The sequence below is a fragment of the Aythya ferina genome (genome assembly GCF_964211825.1).
Source record: "Aythya ferina genome assembly, chromosome: 12".
Taxonomy (NCBI): domain Eukaryota; kingdom Metazoa; phylum Chordata; class Aves; order Anseriformes; family Anatidae; genus Aythya; species Aythya ferina.
The window spans coordinates 21,442,132-21,462,430 of NC_140308.1; the positions used below are offsets into that span (position 1 = coordinate 21,442,132).

At 38.1% G+C, this 20,299-nt stretch overlaps 2 protein-coding genes across 14 annotated transcripts in view; one reads left to right on the forward strand and one right to left on the reverse strand.

Moving 5' to 3' along the window:
• Window positions 1–639: 639 nt before the first annotated feature.
• Window positions 640–20,299, reverse strand: part of ANKRD27 (ankyrin repeat domain 27) — a 60,725-nt gene continuing 41,065 nt past the window's right edge. For 5 of the 13 annotated variants that reach the window (XM_084533098.1, XM_084533094.1, XM_084533097.1 and 2 more), the window contains 4 exons: window positions 20,147–20,255; window positions 18,751–18,832; window positions 18,281–18,353; window positions 11,916–16,684 (listed from right to left, as the gene is read on the reverse strand). In XM_084533098.1, coding sequence (XP_084389224.1) covers window positions 16,409–16,684; window positions 18,281–18,353; window positions 18,751–18,832; window positions 20,147–20,255 — 540 coding nt within the window. In that variant the 3' untranslated portion in view covers window positions 11,916–16,408. Of the gene's footprint in view, window positions 5,308–11,915; window positions 17,752–18,280; window positions 18,354–18,750; window positions 18,833–20,146; window positions 20,256–20,299 lie in introns of those variants that run through there. The other 8 variants (XR_014697098.1, XR_014697099.1, XR_014697100.1 and 5 more) reach the window with 8 other exon arrangements.
• Window positions 7,690–12,447, forward strand: PDCD5 (programmed cell death 5). Its single transcript, XM_084533103.1, has 6 exons — window positions 7,690–8,495; window positions 9,327–9,367; window positions 10,149–10,210; window positions 10,639–10,730; window positions 10,959–11,030; window positions 11,426–12,447. Exons 1-6 carry the CDS (start codon window positions 8,430–8,432, stop codon window positions 11,471–11,473), a joined length of 381 nt encoding a protein of 126 aa, XP_084389229.1. The 5' UTR covers window positions 7,690–8,429; the 3' UTR covers window positions 11,474–12,447.

The following is a 20,299-nucleotide window of genomic DNA, read 5'->3' on the forward strand; positions in this document are numbered from 1 at the left end:
TTATCTTATTCATTTGTTGCCATTCATTTGTTACTATTATACGGTGTAATTTTTAAGGATAATTATAAAGCTAATGTAAGCATTACTAAAAGAGAAGTATTTATTTATTGAGATCAAAACCTTGTGAAAAAAAAATATGTGTTTCTTGGGCCCTCCAGTGTCTGAAATAAAGTCTTGCCTTCTGACGACGTGAATTTGAACTCCATAGAATTTGCTGATATTCATTTATATCTGTGAAATTTGACCTGATATTTCAGGTAGGACAAAATAGTAGCCACACAAAGTGGTTTAAAATTTAACTACCACAACAGAATCCTGTTTTTCATCTTTTAAGCCCTCATTGTCCAAGCAATAAAGCATAAATTTTCAACAATTTATTTAGTTTAGAAGCATTCAATAGTCCAGTTATCACTGGAAAATTATGTCTCTTAAAATAACTCAAAACAGTACATACCCAAAGAAATCCCTAAAATCTTTTTCTTTAATTATATACAAAATACTTGTAGCTCCAAATATATTTATATTGTATAGAGAGATTATATGTAGTATGTATAGCATATCTAATCTATATGTTATAGTACATAATTACAGCAATATGTGATTATATAGATTATATATAGTAGTTAGCTATCTGTAACATTTATATTCTACACAGTATGTTTTATATCTAGTGGCACTTACATACAATTTAAAATAACTCGGCCAGTTTTGAAAAACCTGTATTTATTCCTTTATACTTCCACATATGCAACTGTTCAGCTTACAGAAGAGGTATTGATATATAATCTCCAAGCTGATGAAAAAGAAACTAGGCAGCTGACTAGACAAAAATGAAATACAACTCAAAGCACTGGGTTGCATTTGCCTCCAATTTTTTTAAATGCCTCCAGATTTTAAAGCAAACCGTACCTTCCTTTTTTGATTCCTGAAACTCATATTGTAATTGACAATAACTACAATGATACCTTCTCAAAACATGAAAAATTATCAACTGCCAGCTCACGCTAATAAACCCATTTAAAACAACTTCTTAAGACATAACCTTTAAGCGTTTTTGCTTTATAGCATAATGCAACAAATACTCTTGTGTAGAACTAGGGCTCCCTCTGCTGTTAATATGGAAGTAAAAACCAAGACCTAACTACCCACATGCTCCTGAAACAGACCCTGATTTTAAATTTAGCAATAGCAAGGTATAAGCATGATGGAAAGACTGCTATTTGGATAGATGCAAGGTTTTAAGGTAGGACTGACAGGCTCATGTTATCCACATCGAACATGTGACTTGCAGAAAACTGACTCCACAATCAGTAAGATTGTAAAGTAGGTATTCAGCGCTGGGCAGCACGGGGGTAGTCCCACCAAAGTCGTGCGCCCCTGACGCAGCAACTTGCCTTGGTTATATGCAGTAAAGAGTTACATATGCATGAAGTTTCACAATACGCCTATACATATTCATAACCTGTCCATGTTTCATATTAAGATTAGTTCCACGGAGTCATTTCCATAAACTTCTCCCATCTGCACTTCCGCAGTACCTTGTGGTGGTGGGCGCTGAGGGTTGTGGGGATGAAGTAAGATGTCTTCATCAGGGTTGAACTTTTCACCTCATCTCTTTGCACATGCTCTATGAGGCCTTGGTCACAATCTGGGCCATAAGGTTGGTTTGGTCTGGTTCTCGGGGTCCTAGCGGCTCCTGTTATCTCGAGACCTTGTATGTTTGACATTCTTTATCTTGTTCTTTTGTGAACAGTCCTCCTTATCTCTGAGCCCTTGGTCAAAGTCTGAACCATGAGGTTGGTTTGATCTGGTTCTCGGGGTCCGAGGGGCTCCTGTTATCTGGAGGCCTAAGCGCAGCACAGGCACAGTACATTGCAAATATAGCACATATTCATTCTTAATCAATCGCTCCCTAATTTCTAATCCCATATTTCAGTCCCTCCTTTTCTGGAAAATCTAGTAAATTCTTTAACTTAATACACCCAATCTCTAAGATATGTGTCCCTCAATGCCTTGCCATGTACTTTCATCAAGGAAGCTAATATCGCCATTCGTTGTAACATTTTCCAATTCCAAACAAGTATTACAAAAGATAATATTAAACTTATACCAACTAATATAAATAAAACAATAATTGGGTGACATAATGTGTTCAAAATCCCAGTTGTAGTTGATGACCATCCAAAGAGTGTGTCCCAGCAGTTGTGATTTGTGTCTTGTTTTACTCCTTAAGTAACTTGTGATACATTGTGTTGTTAGGCTTCATCAACTGGTGGGATACCACTGGTGCCAAATAGAGAAAGTCACACCTGACAATTCTAAAAAAGTTACAAATACAAAAGTTAGAATGATTTATTGATTTATTTATTTTTTGCTAGAGAGTTATGTTTTCCTTATCTACTTCTACAAAAGCACAAGCAGTTCTTAAACATACACAGCCTTGACCAAAATATACAGGCAGTCTTTTAACTAGTATTTGGATGAATTTCAAAGTGGCAAACACCTTGCTCAGTGTCAAGACATATATCCTGAGCATCAATTGTATTGCTTTCACACAAATCCTTGTTGTTCCCGGGTAACACATGATTCTAGATTTACACACTGCCATTTCCCATTCACCATCCGTGCACATGTTCTGTGCTCTGAAGGATAAAGCCACTAGGATTAAACCACTGTCTCATGGTTTAATCCTAGTGCAATGATGGGGTGGATAACATAAACTGTAGCATTACATATAGTAAGTACGAAGGCAGTAGCCATGTTAACAACAGGATCATAAGTAAAATTCACCAGGGTCTACCAAGACTGGAACTTCTTCTCAAAATCATTGGCATTGTCCCAGTCACTGGAAAAATGCTTCCACTTCCTTCCCTAATGATCAAGGCAGCCGTTACCTGCAACCATAACTGTGCTTGCATACAACTAAGAGCCAAAGATACATTATCTTGAACCATACTAAGTGCATCTATTATTAGTTTGTAGTCTTGGTCTTCAGCCTTTTCCCATCTTGGTAACACCTTTGAAACTTGCCATTGGCTAGTTCCCAATGCCAATAAGGATGACTGTAGGGGCTGTTAATTATCTGGCACTCTATTTTAATTTCATCCCCTATGGTTCTTTAGTGTGTTCATTCTTCTCCTAATTTTTGCCATTCTGTTAATGTATATAAATGGCCACCATTTGTTCACCACATAACCACAACTGCTAACTTTCCATTAATTCTCTTATCCTCCGTTGTTACGGCTTCAGACCAAGGCCACTCACCATCCTCTATTATCATAGAGGCACCTTCCAATTCTTGAATCACAATTACGACTATAAGCCACAAAAATAAAACAATTCTGTTAACGACATTTTCTGCAAGTTATATTACTAAATACTCCTGACCATAATGTCCTCATTTTGCTCAAGTGAGCTTTAGTTTCAACTCACCGTTACCCAGGTGAATCCAGGCACTCTGTTCCTTGATCTTAATTGCGGTGAAGGTAGTAAGAAGCACCTGGTATAGTCCTTCCCGCTGTGTTTTCAAAGTTTTTTTCTACAAGAGACTTAGTTACCTCTCGGGCTTTGGCAGTCCTAGTGGGGAAAGCCTCTGGCCATCCTGAAAAGGTATCTGTTAACACCAGTAAATATCGACACCCCCCTTTTCTTGGAAGTTCAGAAAAGTCAATTTGCCACCGTTGACCGGGCCCATGGCCTTTTCCAATTTGACCCAGTTTTGGTTTGGAGGTGTTTTTGGGGTTAGTCTGGAGACAAAGATCACATTGTTAAGTTATCTGAGTAATGGTAGCATATAAATTCCTGGCAATAATTTTTCCAATTAGATAGTTATACAAAGCATGTATTCCCCAATGTGTTTTCCACTGTTCTGCCTTTACCAGTGACCACAATAAATTGGAAATGACTTCCCCTTCCCTTCTTTGGTAACAGCCCATCCCTCTTGGTTATATTTTCCCTTCTGACTTTTGATTAATTTTCTATCCTTTTTGTTATATACAAGCTTACCTTCAAGAGGAATTTGCCTGTCTGGAATCAGGGCTCCCTCAGTAGCCACCTCACCTTCTGCTGCTTCTTTTGCCTCTCTGTCTGACAGATCATTTCCTTCCTCCAATTCTGAGCTCACCTTTTGGTGTGCCTTAATGTGCATGATTGCTACCTTTTCAGGCAGCTGAACTGCTTCCAATAAACTCATTATTGAGTCTGTATAGATGTTTATTTTCCAGATTCTATTACATCTTTGCAAGTGGTAACTGCATACCCAGCATGTCATTTTCCGCTGATGATGTAGCTGCTCCCATATTTCCACATCATCAAAAGGAGTGTCCTTCAGATCTGGACAGCTGGAGTAGGTAGGTAGCTCCTGGTGGTCTCCAGGCAGTCATGGTGTACTGGCTCCCCTTGGTTTCTGCTGATTTCAGGAACCTTTGTGGGGAAAGCCAGTGACCTCCTTTCACTTCCAGCACTGTGGACACTGTGAGACACTAGCACAGTTATTTTCTGTCCCAAGGTGAACTTGCATGCTTCCTGGATATTTAGCACCACTGCTGCAACAGCTCTGAGGCATCCCAGCCATCCCTTGGCAGCAGCATCCAGCTGCTTAGTAAAATAAGCAACTGCCCTTCGATATGGGCCCAGGTCCTGTGCTAATATTCCCAAGGCTATCCCGTTTCTCTTGGGAGAAGAGGAAGAATGATTTATTTACATCTGGAAGTCCCAGAGCTGGAGCTGACATGAGAGCTTTCTATAGTTGGTCAAAGGCTCGTGTGGCCTCCTTTGTCCATTTGTGCCATTTGCAATGAGCACATACAGCAGTTTTACAAGCAATCCATAATTATAGATCCACAATCTGCACCACCCCATCATTCCCAATAAAGTTCACAGTTCTTTTATTGTCTTGGGTTTCAGGGTTTGACATATAGCTTCTTTACGATCTTGCCCCAAGGCCCATTGTCCAGCACTAACCTCATGACCCAGGTAGGTCACCTTCTGCTTTACCACCTGAGCCCTGTACTCCCATAAAGTTTAGGAGGCTTACCGTCCAGGCCACACATGCTTCTTCTGTCTGGGTAGCTATTAGGAGGTCATCTACATACTGCAACAGCCTTCCTTCTCCTGATGGGGCTTCTTAGGTCTCCAAGTCCTTTGCAAGTTGCTCTCTGAACAAGGTGGGTGAATTCTTAAAGCCCTGAGGCAACCGTGTCCATGTGAGCTGTGTTTTGCACCCACTCTTAGGGCTTTTCCAATCAAATGCAAAGATTTTCTGTCTGGCTTCATGGAGAGGGAGGCAAAAGAAGGCATCCTTCAGGTCTAAAAGGGTAAACAAAGTTAGCTCTGGTGTTGAGCCAATTATCAATTATCAGGCTAATTCCTTCTCTATCTTCCATTTCCAAGAGGTACTGTCTGTTATAAATGAAGATACAACTCAATCTGAATTTAGTAATATTTATAAAAGGCAATTAAACAGCGCTGGGTGCATGGGGAGTCTACGCTCTGGTTTCACATGCAAGCATGGAAAGCTCCACTCAAGGAAAATTAATCCCACTCTATTAACTGTCTCTGCATTAGCTGCAGCAGGTCTTAATTAAAAGTAGTAATGAAACAGGCCCTTGATACTTTTTGTTATTTTTTAAAACTAGACTAGAAATACTTGGTAATGTATTTCTATAGAAACCTCTATTTTTAGAAAATTGTGGCTTACCTATAAAAAAGCAGCTTTTGGTGTTTAGCTTGTTTCTTTAGTTAAGTAAAATCTTTAAGTATGACTAAAAAAAATACAGCCTTTAAAAAGAATGCGTGAATGATCAACATAAAAAGGCACAATCTCAAATATCAAAGTTGAACTCAGTGATCCAACTCAGGTCATTCTCCAATTCTATGATTCCATGACAGTTACCCATTTGATGTGATGGAAGCTGTCGAGGGAGTGTGTCTCTGAGAGAAGGCTGAAAGAATTTTAGTAGATAAGATAGGCTAATGGGCATGTAAAATGAAGCCTGTAATACACAATAAATGTTTCTTCATTGTCTTTTGTATTATAAAAACAAGGAGTTCTGTTTGAGGAACGGGAGTTGTGAAAACTCCCTGCTGAAGTAAGGAGCTGTATAATGCTTGGCTAGACACTATGAAAATTCTTTTGCTTAATGTAACAAAAAGAGAACCCCCTCCCCTTCTCTCCTTCTGCATCTCAGTTGCCTCTTTTGTTCAAAGACACTGCTGCAAAGCTCATGTAACCATCTCCTGATAAATTGCTAAACTAGTGTATCAACATACATGCCTTCCTGTCTCACGCTGGGCCAACATGACCAAATAAAAAAAGAAGTTGAACCACAACGCCGAGGAAGACTACGGCCTTCATCTTCACGACCACCAGAGGGACAGAGACGACCCCCTAGCAACAGTGCGCGCAGTCGCAGAATATACCAGGATGTGCTGCGTAATCCTGGAATTACCAAGATATAAAAAGGGACCCTGGCGGGGGTGAGGTGCGCGCCGTTGGCGGAGCCGAGACTCCCCAGCCGCCCAGCTCTGTTTTGCTTGCTGTTGCTTACTCAATAAATTCCTTTCTATTATTAATGCAATGCTCTCTGAAAATTAATTAAGGGGGCAACTTATAACAAAGCCCAAAGAAGTTTAGTAAATAAGACAGGTAAGGGACATGTACTATATCTTCTGCTCCCTATTGTGCAAAGAAACTGAGGCAGAAAATTCTGGGATTCCTCATGAACAACAGTTCCTCATAGAAAACAGGAAACACATTTCAAGTACCAACTGAAACCTAATCTGCAGTTTAAGTAGAAGCTGAGAAGCTTATAAATCTGCACTGAGATGAGAGGTCAACCAGCGGTGATGAGAAAGACTCACTAATCTTCATCCCCACGACCGCTGGCAACCACTACCAGAAAACATTGTGTAAGCGTGAATAGGAGGAATCTATGAAAATGACTCCCTGGAACTAATTTTAATACAAAGCTGGGATAGGTCATTCATATATATAGGCATCTCGAGAAACTTCATGCATATGTAACTCTTCACCACATATAACCAAGGCAAGTGCCGCATTGGGGTATACACGACTTCGGTGGGAAAGTATGCCTCCATGCTGCCCAGCACTGAATAAACATACCTACTTTACAGTCTTCCTGAGTGTGGAGTTTGCTTTCCACACGTCACCTGCAACAGCCACTTTGACTAGATACTAGAGTGACTTTGTACCAAAATGAATGTACCAGTCTGATGAAGGCTGGCTCCTTTTGTCAATTTCCTACACCTTTGGTTTCTTTCCTGAGAAGGCCAGACCTCATGACAGAGGGGCAGGAAGCAGTATCATTTCATTCTTTTTTAGTCCTAATTGCCAACCACAGATTGAACTGGAAAGGTGTGGTAAAAGCATGGCAAGTTATTCTTTGGGGAGTCACAGCTGAACAGATTGTGGAAATAAGTCAAGGAAGCATGTGTGGGAATGAGAGAGGGAGTTTCGTGAAACTTCATACATATGTAACTCTTTACTGCATAAAACCAAGGCAAGTTGCCGTGTCAGGTGTGCATGACTTTGGTGGGACTACCCCCCCGTGCTGTCCAGCGCTGAATAAACATACCTACTTTACAATCTTACTGATTGTGGAGTCCATTTTCTGCAAGTCAGGAAGCATAACCAAAGCACTGCCTCCTCCACTACCCCCCCTCCTTTTTTTTTTTTTTTTTTTTGAAAACAGATGAAGGCGCTGCTGAAGCACTATGATATTATTATCAAGATACAATTATGGCAAGCTGCACCAATAAAGACAAACGGGCACACCAAAGCAAAACTCTTTCTACTGGCCCAGTAGCAGCTTACCTGGTGTAAGGTAAGCACCCTTCAAGGAAGAGGAGCCACAGGGAAGGCTGGCCTGGTCTAGCCTGATTTGGGCTCCCTGAGCATCGATCAGGTGTTCTCGAAAAGGGAGCTGTAATTCCCCACATGCTCTTCTCAGACCACCACCACTGCTACAGCTGCAGTCATGTTACAGAAGCTGAACTGCATGTGGGTTCACCAGCCAGACAGGTCTCAAGGAGATAAGCTCACTGACCAAGAGCTCGGGCAACGCTGCCCACGGCAACCTGCTGAAGAACCATCCCGCTGCGCAGCGGGAAGTTTTTTTCCCCCGTGAGCTGCTCTGTCCAGCACGGAGCCTTCAATATCGGGGCAAAGAACCATTTCGACGTTTGGGGGAGAGACGGGGAGCAACCCCCTGAAAGAAAAAGACCCCAGTGAGGGAACACAGCCTCCTCCACTATCGTTCTTGCCGGGGCCGGGCGGCCTCCGGGGCAGCCTCCGAGGTGGCCTCCGGTGTGCCCCACACGGCTCCCCGAACCCCCTCTGCGAAGCCCCGCGTTCGGCCGTGCATTGGCAGCGTTGGCGCAGGCGCAGCGCCTGGCGCCCGCCCTCAGCCATGGCGGACGAGGAGCTGGAAGCGCTCCGGCGGCAGCGGCTGGCCGAGCTGCAGGCCAAGCACGGGGTAAGGCGCGGCTGGGGAACCCCGCTCCCTGCCGCCGTGGGGTCTGTCCCGCCGCAGCCCTCACCAAGGCGGGGACGGGCGCGATGTTCCCCTAAGTGAAGGCTCCGGGCACAGGCCGGGTCAGGTGGCAGCGGCCTGGCGGTCCCTGCGCTGCGGCCTCGAGGTGCTGGCGGGGGGCCCCTGGTGCTGCTGCAGCGGGAGCAGGAGGTCCCTGAGGGGCGTTGCCTGCCCCGCCAGGCCCCGCACGCAGTCTTTGCCCGCCTTTGTCCCCGCCACCCATCCTTTCAGTCACATCTGTTTTGTGAGTGTCTCAGATTTCCCGTTCTGCTCTCACACTTTGAAGTGTCACCTGTAAAATTTGAGGTGTAGATGCAACGTTAGGTTCAGGTGAATCTCGTTATTACTTCTGAATAGTTACCTGCCAATTTAGTCCTGAAATTCTCTGATAGGATTGTGTTTTCTTCTGCATTGATAAATGCAAAGCATTGCATTGCATTTCTTGCTTTAAAGGATTTAATATCTTTGTTTTCTTGGCTTCAGGGAAGTTTATTGTCTTAGATCTAAACGTGAGGCTTTTTAATGTCCAAACCTAGAACAATCTGTGGCTAGATCCAGTAGCAGCAGTCACCAGACTAGTTTGCATTACTGCTTTGTGAGGAAAGAAACAACTAGCATGGCATGTGTATTTGCTAGGGCAGTAGATTTTTATTTCTAGGATCTAGTTTGTGGTCAGGCAGGTTTGGCTGACAATGATTTCTACTAAAATACTTAAAGTTGTCCTGTGTCGAATGTTCTTGAATTATAGTATTTTATTCTGATCTCATTCTTTAGGATTCTTCTGCTGATCCGTCGCAACAGGAAGCAAAACAGAGGTATAAATGGGAACTGTTGACTTTCGGTAGTGTCTTAAATCTAATAGTTTTGAATCTTTTCTTAACTTCTTTTTTAATATTGTGTTTCTTTGGAATACTCATCTGATTTTTTTTGATCTTGGAAAAACACCAACAAAGAAACAGAAATATGAGAGATTTAAGAAGGGAAAAAAAAAAAGTAAATTTTAATTTTTCCAAAGTAAAATCATATGTTTGAAGAGCCAGACTTCTGTGAGAAGTTGAGATGAGAGCACACAGTTGGGGCTTGTATTAACTGAAATACTGAAAATAAAACAAGTAAAATTCCGTTTTTGTGAACACCTAGGCAAGTAAGTACATGAAGACTTACTGAAAACTGCTAAATAAATGATGAGGTTTAGTTCTGTCTTGGAGTTGCACAGACTGTTCGTTATTCATGCTCTAAAAAACTACCTTAGGTGAAATTCTAGATGGAAATGAATTGAGAATCTTTACGGGGGTAGCATGGCTTCCGTTTTTCTATCAGGATGTAATAATCAACTTTAATAAGGGGTAAGTAGTAAACTCCATCTCAATTTCTTGCAAGATGCTGTCAGCTATATAGTAACTTTATTGCTGATGTATGTACAGCTCTCCATGACAGAAAATGCTATAGAAGAAACCATATAAATGTAGGGTTTGAAGGGACTTCAGAACGTCACTTAAATGAATGGAAAGTCTTCTGTAAATTTTATTGTATTGCACATATTATTTTAGGTGTTTGAAATCCCACTTTTAATGTGTAGCTAATTTTTTGTTACAGGGAAGCAGAAATAAGAAATACTATTTTAGCTCAAGTTCTCGATCAAGCAGCACGTGCGAGATGTAAGTATCCAATAACTTTCTAATAAAGACTTCTCACCTAGTGTACTCAGTGCTGCTCAAATCAAGAACATATGCCTGTATAGAGGCTAGAATAGAAAACGTTGAGGTGGAAACCACTACAGCTTTTCGATTGGTGATACCAATGAGGGGGGTGGTTAACTGATGTCTGAATGACATTAATCCAACTTTTTTGAACTAATAGTAGGAGCTGTAGTGATTCAAAATTAGTTAAGAACAAGCATTTAAAGAAAGAAATATGTAAAAAATACAGCTTTTTTTTTTTTTTTATATGTCTTACATTGAAGAAGGGATTTTGATTTATATTTCACTACCCGGGCATGAAGTCAGTTTGATAAGGACTTTTGTCACTTTTTAGTTACTAGTGAAGCTATTCAGGTATGAATGAATAGAGCCTGTTTTTATTGCAGTGAGCAATCTGGCACTTGTGAAACCAGACAAAGCAAAAGCAGTAGAGAATTACCTTATACAGATGGCAAGATATGGACAGCTACCTGGAAAGGTGAGTTATGGCATATTTTTTTTTAATTTTCTCACATACATCCATTTTCAAACCTAATTCCTTCAAAAATATTGAATGTATTTAATGTTTGCAAATTAACTGAAAAAATGCAATTAAGAACTTCTGAAGGCTATTACAAAATTCTATCAAACACCTTTTATAAGAAGAGAAAGTGAATTCATTTTTTTGTTATTAAACATCTCTCAGAATGTATTACTTCTTTCCTAGATAACAGAACAAGTTTTGATAGAAATACTTGAGAAAGCAAGTCAGCAAACAGAAAAGACAACAACAGTAAAGGTAAGCTTCATTTCCTAAATATATATTTTTAAATAGTTAAAAAGAGAGCAGAAAAACTGCATGTAGTGTACCACTTCGGTTCAGCATAGAAGTGAACTTCTTATTTACCATCACTGCTACACACACTGATAAGTATTGGGATTGTATTGTAGAAGTCCTTCTCAATAGTCTAATTTGCAGATATTAGCACTGGGATATTGGTGTTTTGTTGCGAGACAGACTGCTGTGCTTTTGTACTGTACCATTATGCCAGGTGGGGACTGGAAGGTTGTGATGGGGTGACTCTTCTGTTCCCTTGTAATATATTAATAGTTAAGTGGGCAGAGTTTGAAAGGCTTGTTCTATGTTGGGCTTACTGTGCCCCTTGTGTTTTCATTTTGTATATTTCATTTTAGTTCAACAGAAGGAAAGTATTGGATTCTGATGAAGAGGATGATTATTAAATACTACTGTTAGACTGTCTGCCAAGTAAATGGCCTGGAAAAGGGCAACAGTTGTCAGGCAGAATGGAAAACCTGAAAATGTTTACGTTTCTTTACTTTTTTTAAATATAGATACATATAAAGGCCAAACAAATGAACTTGTCTTGTAAAATGGCGTGAGAAGGGGATTTTATAACTTAAACTTTTGTAGTATAAGAAGCCTGAGCAGCGTGGAGTTCCCCACTGCTTCATTAGCATGAGCGTTTTGTTGCCCCTTACTCAGTGCGTAAGCTATGCTTTCAGCACCTGCACACCCTTAACTTACTGTTATTGGACAAACCTTAACATGAAGACAAGTTAAGTGTAAGGCTTGGAACAGCCAGTCCCTCTAGGAGTTTAAAAGACTTAGCTCCAGAGTCTATAAATTAAAAACTGTTAGAAACAAGATTTTCTGAGCCCCTGAAGGAAGCCTCTCCAGCAACTCTCTGACTCTAAAGTCTTCACTGGAAATTTATAAAATAAAGTGAAAGTTTCAAAGTGGTGATGATTGGTGTGTGGATCAGAGGGCGTCTTCTCAGGCAGTCTGTGTAAAATTGTTACCAACCATAACTGAACTGTTTCCCTATAAAATAATCAAGCTATCTCAAAAAAAGCAAGTTAAAATTAACCGTGTAATATAGCACTGTTCAGACACTTGTTGTATATTCTTAAAACTACCTCCATTTTGTGAAATGGCTGGAGGGTTTCCTATCTTTAAAAAAAAAAAAAAAGGCAGTTTTCCTAAATTTTCTGCAACTCTGCATGCATAAAGTAAAACTTGTGCTGTACATTTGTTCAAAAATATGGTTATGGAAAGATGATAAATACTGTAATGTGCTGATAAACATTCTATTACCACAAAGCCTTTTTCTGACATTATTTAATAGAAACATGTATGATCTCAACTGCAGTGCTTTTTTTTTTTTGGAATGGAATAAAATTTTTTCAAGTGAGCATTAATGTGTGTGTTCTTCATCTAGTGCAAATGTGGTTAAAAAGTATTTAAACAATTATTTTTGTCTGGTTTGGAGTAGACTAGTTGTTTTTCGTTTGTGTTTGTTTACAACGAGGTTTCCTTAACTTCAGTAATTTCATGGGAGTATGCTAAATTACTTAGACTTTAAAATGACCATTTATTAGTGAAGATTTTCACAGATTGTTGAAAGGTTTTCTCTTTGGGTGTATCTTAAGTATTCATGTTCCATGTTCCTTTTCCCAAGTTCATTACATTCTACTTCATTAAGTTTTATTGCCTTGTTGTTCTTCTAAAAAGGCTGGTCTGGAATCTCAGTTACCAAAAACAGAAATAAACTGGACTGTACAGTAACATGCTTTGCAGACAAATCATAACAAGGTTATGAAGTTGATTTTAGCATGTTTATACTACAAATTGATGGGTAAAGCTTCCAGGGGTGCTCCCTTGTAATCCTATTCCAGTTTAGCCTTTGGTCATCATATCTCTGAATGTTGTTTAATTGATAAGCTTGTTTAAGCATGTCAAAGGAATGTTGTGAACTATTTCATTTACCTGAATCAGTTGTTAGGCATTATCTGGAACTGGTCAGTAAGCAATCCTTTTTTATTCATAAACTATATGTCCAAAATGCTTGGAAATAAGCTTTATCCTAGACTGAACATTGAAGTAAAAGTGAGGCAATTGCCTGGTCACTTAAATAGGTGTGGGTTCAACAGGACAACTGTTTTGATACAGTAACAACAGAAAACACAAATTAATTCCTGTGAATTTGAACTTTTTCTACAAAACTCTAAAGAAAAAATGTATTTGCATGTTTGCTATATTACAGTACAGATTTTGTTAAAAGCTACTGTAGGCAATAAGCACCAAGTTAGCATTAAGTTGCATTAGTAAGCTATTGTTGGTATGTGTGTAAATTTATTTCGTTTGAGGGGATAAAAGTTTTTCAAAGGTAAGTACTAGTTTAACATGTGGCCAGTTCCTGTAAAATATATCAGAAGTACTTTTCCTATTTAACCCATTTCCTTATATTGGTATAGTTTTTGGCTTAATGTTTTACACTTGTGTGTAAACTTGTGTGTAAGTGTGCCACTTTCAGTGGCATCTGTACTACCCACAAATGTAATACTATTAAGTTGACATGGAGATTTGTGGCACTTTGGAACATCGGTGTTCCTACATTCATGCTCAGTGACTGCTTATTGTGGATTATCTCTCTGTCGTGTTTAGCTCCATACAAAAGCGAGTTTAAGATGACTAGAACCTTAGGTCTTCCTCAGGTAGGCAGTTGCAGGAGTATCCAAGTATAGCAGGTACATGCATACTTGTCTAATCAGACTAAATTTTAAGAGTAAAATCAAATAATTATATAGTCATTCATATCAAGCTATTGTAGCTATTTCATTGCTTGCACAGAGTACACAAAACATCTTATGCTTCAAAGATAAGAATAATTTAACGTCTAGCTTTCCATAATCTATTGCAGTTAAAAGTTGTTTTTAATAGAAGGAAAAAAAAAATCAGAGTTCACATCCTCTGATACTTACCTCTAACACTTTTCAAAGGTATTTAATAACCTATCTCACAAGTCATTCAAAAGCTCCTCAACTAGACTACCATTATTAGGGAATAAGTAAACAGACTTGACACTGAATTTACTGTCACTGTGCTGACTCGTAGTTAGGGCAGTATAATCTGTACATAGTAGCATACTGTACGTAGTAGCATAGTCTCACTGGTATTAAAAAGCTATTAAGCTGATTTTTCTTATCTCTATTGCCAGGGAATCTTGATACAAGAATCATTTAGTTAAAAGATTATACAATTAAGATAAACTAATTTCTCAATATTTAGTTTGGAAATTAGATCTATAAAAGTTTAAGTAAAATTTAGAAGTAGTATCTAGGCATTTCAAAAATAGCATTGCCTGGCTTTAAGGTAATAATTCTTGTTTTTATTGTAGGTAAGTATAAGTGACTTACTCTAAGACATAAGGAAGAAAAATCTCTTTTTGGTTCAATCTCTTTTTCCTCTTGCTCTTTTGGCTTGCGATAGCTGAACATCAATCCTACCATTTTCTTTTTGTTAATGGGAAGGTGGAGCAGGAGAAGAAAGTTTTAAGTGAAAATGTTCAGTTTTACTAACAATTCTGTATTGTGCACCTCTATGCCTTAAATCCAAAACCATACAGCCTTGTAGCAGCAGTAACTATATATCCATTAACTAGTTGTAATACTATTATCTACTAGAAATCTATGAATGTAGGGCAGAAGAGGGAAGAAAGTACTATTGAACTTGAGAGTAAATTCCAACAGATTCCTCAATTTACAGAGATGTGAGGTGAACTCTTCAACTGTCCACAAAAACAAATGGAAGTAAATCTCCATAAAAGATTCAATGCTTTAAATAAGCACTCAAAGAAAACAGTGTTTTTAAGTATTATTTTACTAGCTTTTTCTTCCCATCTTTTGGCACAAATCCAAGGCACATTAGAAAAATCAGATAAATTCATAAATTATTAGAAATATAAACACATGACCTTCAACTACAAGTGTCTGTATGTGCTCTTAATGCACGTTTTATCTCTTCAATTAAAAAGTTACTTGAAAAAAATCACCGGTATGTCCTCCAGCTTTGTACTTTGCCAGGCAGTTTACAGATATTGCAGCTAAAAGGAACAGAATTATTCATACAAATATTTTATGAAATAAAATGCAAGCTGGATGTGATGAGCCAAGAATGAAGAATACTGCACTTAAAACTGCACTTAGAACTTAAAACTGCACTTGTACAATTTACACATTCTCCTCCCATAATCAAACAGTAGAAAATGAAGTCCAAATCTAAGCAGTCAATTCAGTTACGAGCTTTCAATTCTTCAGTCATCGCACCTAGGAATGGTGTAATACCTGACATATTCCAACAAGTGCATACTGATATGAGAGGTACCTTTCAAAAATGGAAGTCTACCTGTTTAAGAAACAGTCCATAACAGGTTTTTAAGCAGCAGTTTTGTCTGCAGATGTTACCCAGGTTCAGAATCATGAATATTTGTGCATTTTTTTGAATGACTTGCTTTAGAGGAAGAAAAAAAGTGTGTCCTTATACATGCTTGTTTCTGCACATTTTCTAATTAGGCTGTGAACAGTGAATCCAAAGTTCAGGTTCACAAGAGTTCTCTACTTTTCTCCGCTGTCTTGGCTCTTAAAAAGAACTTCATCTTTAATTTAATGCACGTTTTATCTCTTCAATTAAAAAGTTATTTGAAAAAAAAAATCAAGATCCAACACAGGTGAGCATTACAAAGAAATTAGCAACGATTAGTTCCCTTCACATTAATAGCATGTATAAATGTCTTACATGGTGTCACAGATGTTACAGACTACTGTTTTCCCAGCTACTAAAATATACAGAAATATATACTATAATGGTTTGTAATATTACAATAAAAATAGAAACATTTCATTTACCTCTGGCAATAAATAGTTTGTTATCCAATATATCTTTATATATATAAATACATATATATATTTATATATATTTATCCAATGTAGTGGTAAAACCTGAAAATGCAAAAATTATTCAAAGACTTCTAAAAACAAAGGGGGTGACTAAAAAATACAATACAAGATTTGGTTTGGTTTACTCTTACATGCAGTTTTTTTAGTAAGTGCTAAGTAGAATAGGAAAGTAATTTTGCTGTCTACCTCTCAGTACTTCCCTGTTGAGATCAGAAATGATTTGTTTGTGTAGTTACCTCCAACATTAACAGTCTTTGAAAGTGCTAGGAACATTCTGTTTCTGTTGAAGAGTCATCCTTGTGTTCTGTTCTGAAGGCATAGCTTGCAATCGTCACTGAATTCTTTGATACGCAGCAAAGGAATATAGAAATCAACACCACCTAGTTCCTCAGCTTTTGACATCAAGTTTGCACTTCCTTGTCAGTGTTTGGAAAGCAAGTCATCACAGCAGTCTCTTGATTGTGAAATACGTGGATTTCTAGGGCCAGATAAACTATTGTCACTGACATTCTCTGCTGAAAGCTGTACGTTAACAGTGTGTCTTCGGTGCATTAATTTACTCCTTTGAGGAGCTTCTAGCATGTCATCATGTTTCACAAACCCACCAAACCATCCTGTGTCAGTCATTTTAACTTTGCTCTGGTCCAGTGTTTCAACAGATTTTAACTTGTTTTTGTCAAAGCTTTTAATAGCTAACTGTGAGGACAGAAAAATGGTACATTAAAAGCATTGTCTAGTTTCTTCATTACAAAAATGTAAATGAACGTAGTGTTTCTTGAATATAATTACCACATTAATTTAATGGTATTCTCAACACTGAGAACACAGCCAAGGATTAGAAATAGCATACTTTGTAGGACAGATATTATCTTCAGTCTAGATGTGAGGAAACGAGAAGAGACCAACCTGCCCCAGGCTACATATAAATCAGTACCAGAACTGAAATTGAAGCATTTCACTGCATTATGCCAGTATGATCCCTAACTCTTCTGAATAGCTTTTATAATACAGGTCTCAAGGTACCGTAACAACCATTTCTCTTAATGTTAAGAAATAAGTAAGCAGCAATACAGACAGGACAGTGCAGAACTATGTCCAAAAGCCAAACTGTCTGCTTCCAGATCCTCTCTGTCACGGAAGACACCCCTCTACTGCCTCTTAAAGACTCTTTTTGGTTATTACAACTATTCTCATCTTCCATTTCTGTAATTGCTCCTAATCTTTCCTTTTTAAAGATGACAGCCTTCCTTCATTACTGGTCACTTTGCAAATGTTAACTAAGATTTAAAAAAAAAAAAAAAACAGTAAGAGGCTAAGTATGCTAATGACAGATTTTCTAAGATAAGAATTAAAGGCAGAAATCATGATAGCCTTTTACTGAAATAACAACAACAATTTTGAAAAAGTTTCAGAAGGACATTACGTATGACTAAAACCACTAACAATTCAGACCTGTATGGCTCGTAAATTCAGAGAGCCGTGACAATCACACATATTAAAAGTGCTACATATCAGTTGCTTTTTGACACCTGCTATATTTGCATGACATACTGCCTTCAGTGATCCACAACTATAAAATTTAAATGCCATGTTTAATTAAGTAGTGGGATGTTATCATTAATACTAGAAAGAACAAGTAAAATATTCAATTTTTATAACATTAATTTGGCATTCCCAGGGTTCTTCGCAAATGTTAAATCTCATAAGGGATCCATGAAATAGAACAGTATTCTATTTCATAGATAGAGATGAAAGGCAAAGACCTGTAAAGAGGAAGTACATGGTCAAGGGCAGCATCCAGCAGTTACTCCACCCAACCATAGATTAATTAATCACATGATATATTTGTGATACAGCTGACATTGCAACATGTAGCTTGCTATTTCCGTTGCAAACACTCTCCGCCTAGAAGTAGATTTATCATACAAACCCCAGTTTTAATTAACTGAGTTTTCTGCCCTGCCAAGAGCACCTCTGCTTGGCTACAGCTGTTCTCAAAAGATGCAGTTTTTCAAGCATTGGTATATCCTAGATTTTGCTGGACAAGAAAGAGAAAACAAGACAGAGATGAAGCGCGCAATAAGATACTTAAGAGGTTTAAAAGGAAGAGTAAGAAGCTTCAAATGGTGTAGAAGCACTGCTGAAGTTCAGACAAGGATAGAACATTATCTTTTTAGCAAACAGGACAGAACTTTCACAACTCTCTGACCACCAGTAAAGTTATACGTATCTACATTAATAGCAGATAAAACAAGTATTAAACAAATAATTCAAGTAAGTGTTTCCTCTTACCTGATGCAATAATTCATAGTCAAAATTTGGGACACTTTTATCTCTTGTTATTGTTCTCCATAAATGGTTCCCTCTAAAACATATTAAAAAAATAAATTTATCTTCGTAAAGAAACATACTTCCAAGTCTTTTCACAAGTCTTGATCACTGAAAATCCACAAGGTGGCACTGTCTCAACATAGAAGGGCTACAATATTTTTTTCCTGAAAAATATCAGCCTTCTACTATTCCCTGTATTTTAATCGCAGAATATACATTGAAGTTTAAAAAGATCATAGCAAAACCCAACCTCTGAGTGAAGCACTAAGAAAATATTTTTAACAGTCTGGCTCAGAAATTCCTGATTTATAGTACACCAAGTACCAATGCAAAAACAATTTTAAATACGTTTGCAAGTACTCCTTCACGGGCCAGGTTTTCCCCTCCCTCAAGTACAATAAATGTATTTCCGAGGAAGTTTCTATACTTACTTGTTAAATCTGTTAATTGATTGGACCAGTTGATGTTGTCTGCTTAAGGGATCATTGGCTTTCTCACATGGCTTAGAATTCACTAGGGATTGAAAAGAACAAGTAGATAAAATTACAGGCACACTTAAGATTTTTTTAAAAAATCAGTTCTGAATGAAAAGTGATATCTCCTGACATTGGATTTAAATTTTTACAGTAAAACTGTAATAGTAGTAACTTGAATCAGTCATCATTTCTCTTTGGAAACTTCGAAGCATTTTAAGTTCTGTGACAAAGCATTCTTGATCAGATTATCATGACTGGCCAAGCCTTTGTAGACACTATATAATTCTGGACTTTGAGAATCTTAATTCCAGTTTTTACAAACCTGAACTAACATACATGTGCTATTCCACCTCCTCATTAATATTACTTACTCATGTTTTCTACTGGTCTTTTTAAAACTATTCCTACACTATTTGAAAGGACTGTCTCAGTCTTTGGCATCAGTATACAGTGATAAATTTTAACAAAATATTTACATTCTTTCTTCAGGAAAGAGACAACAGTTATTATGAAAAGTCTAACTAAAATGTGTGTATGCCAAAATGAGCACTACTTCTCCTTATTTTCCCTACTTCCTGGTCACACAGCCTCATTCCCTTCTTTCCACAGTTGTGGTGGCAACAGACCCTTTGCTATGCTGAGTTATCTAGCTCAGCTCAAAACTTGTTACATCTCTTTCCCTACGTTAGTGAACTATATCAGCTGGGAAATCATCTGAGAAACTTCTGAGGCAGCATAAGGAAGCAGTGGATAAGGAGAACCAGAAGCTGAGGGAGGAGGTGGTGATGGACCAGGAGTAACACCATTTCTTCTAAGCGAGCCATTGCATCAGCTCGGCTGTGCTGTCAAACTGGTACCATGTTTCTCAACATATTTGCTTAGACTGTACTATATATGCTGCCATTTATAGAAATACCTTCTGCAAATCTTGCTTGTTGGCCTAGAAAGCTTTGTAGCTCTTAATTTCTGTCGTATAACCTGAGAGACAGTAACAAATTGAAGTATCGCTCCCTTATCTGTTTAAGGGCAACGTAAATGATAACTACAGGTGATTTAATCTGTTTTACTTTGCACTGAGATGGACAAAATTACATGGTTAATTATATCATCTCAAATGTGCCATGTTTTTTAACGTGAAATGCTTTTGCCTGTAAAATTCCACCCACCATGCACCAAACAAGTGAGAATTGAGTTTGTGGAAGAAAGTCTGCTGAGTTTAGTTATAGTATTTTAGGTGTTCCAGTAATAAACATGAAAAATAGTTTGTTGTTCTTTAATGATATGTAAATCATATCGCCACATATTAATTCCTAAATCTTGTTATTCATACCAGTGGAAATTAGACATGTACCTTTTTTTCTTATCTTGATAGTAGCATGCTGCTCATACTCCTTTTCTCCTTCTGCTGATGTAGGTACATAGCTTGGTGCTGTTTCCAGCAACTTAATGATATTTGAATTCTTAATTTGAAAATTTTCACCAGTATTAAAAAAAAGAAAAAAGG

Coding starts and splice junctions, on each gene's coding strand:
- PDCD5 (XM_084533103.1), top strand. CDS start 8,430: ATGGCGGACGAGGAGCTGGAAGCGCTCCGGCGGCAGCGGCTGGCCGAG. Junction 8,496..9,326: donor AGCTGCAGGCCAAGCACGGG/GTAAGGCGCGGC, acceptor CTCATTCTTTAG/GATTCTTCTGCTGATCCGTC. Junction 10,731..10,958: donor ATGGACAGCTACCTGGAAAG/GTGAGTTATGGC, acceptor CTTCTTTCCTAG/ATAACAGAACAAGTTTTGAT.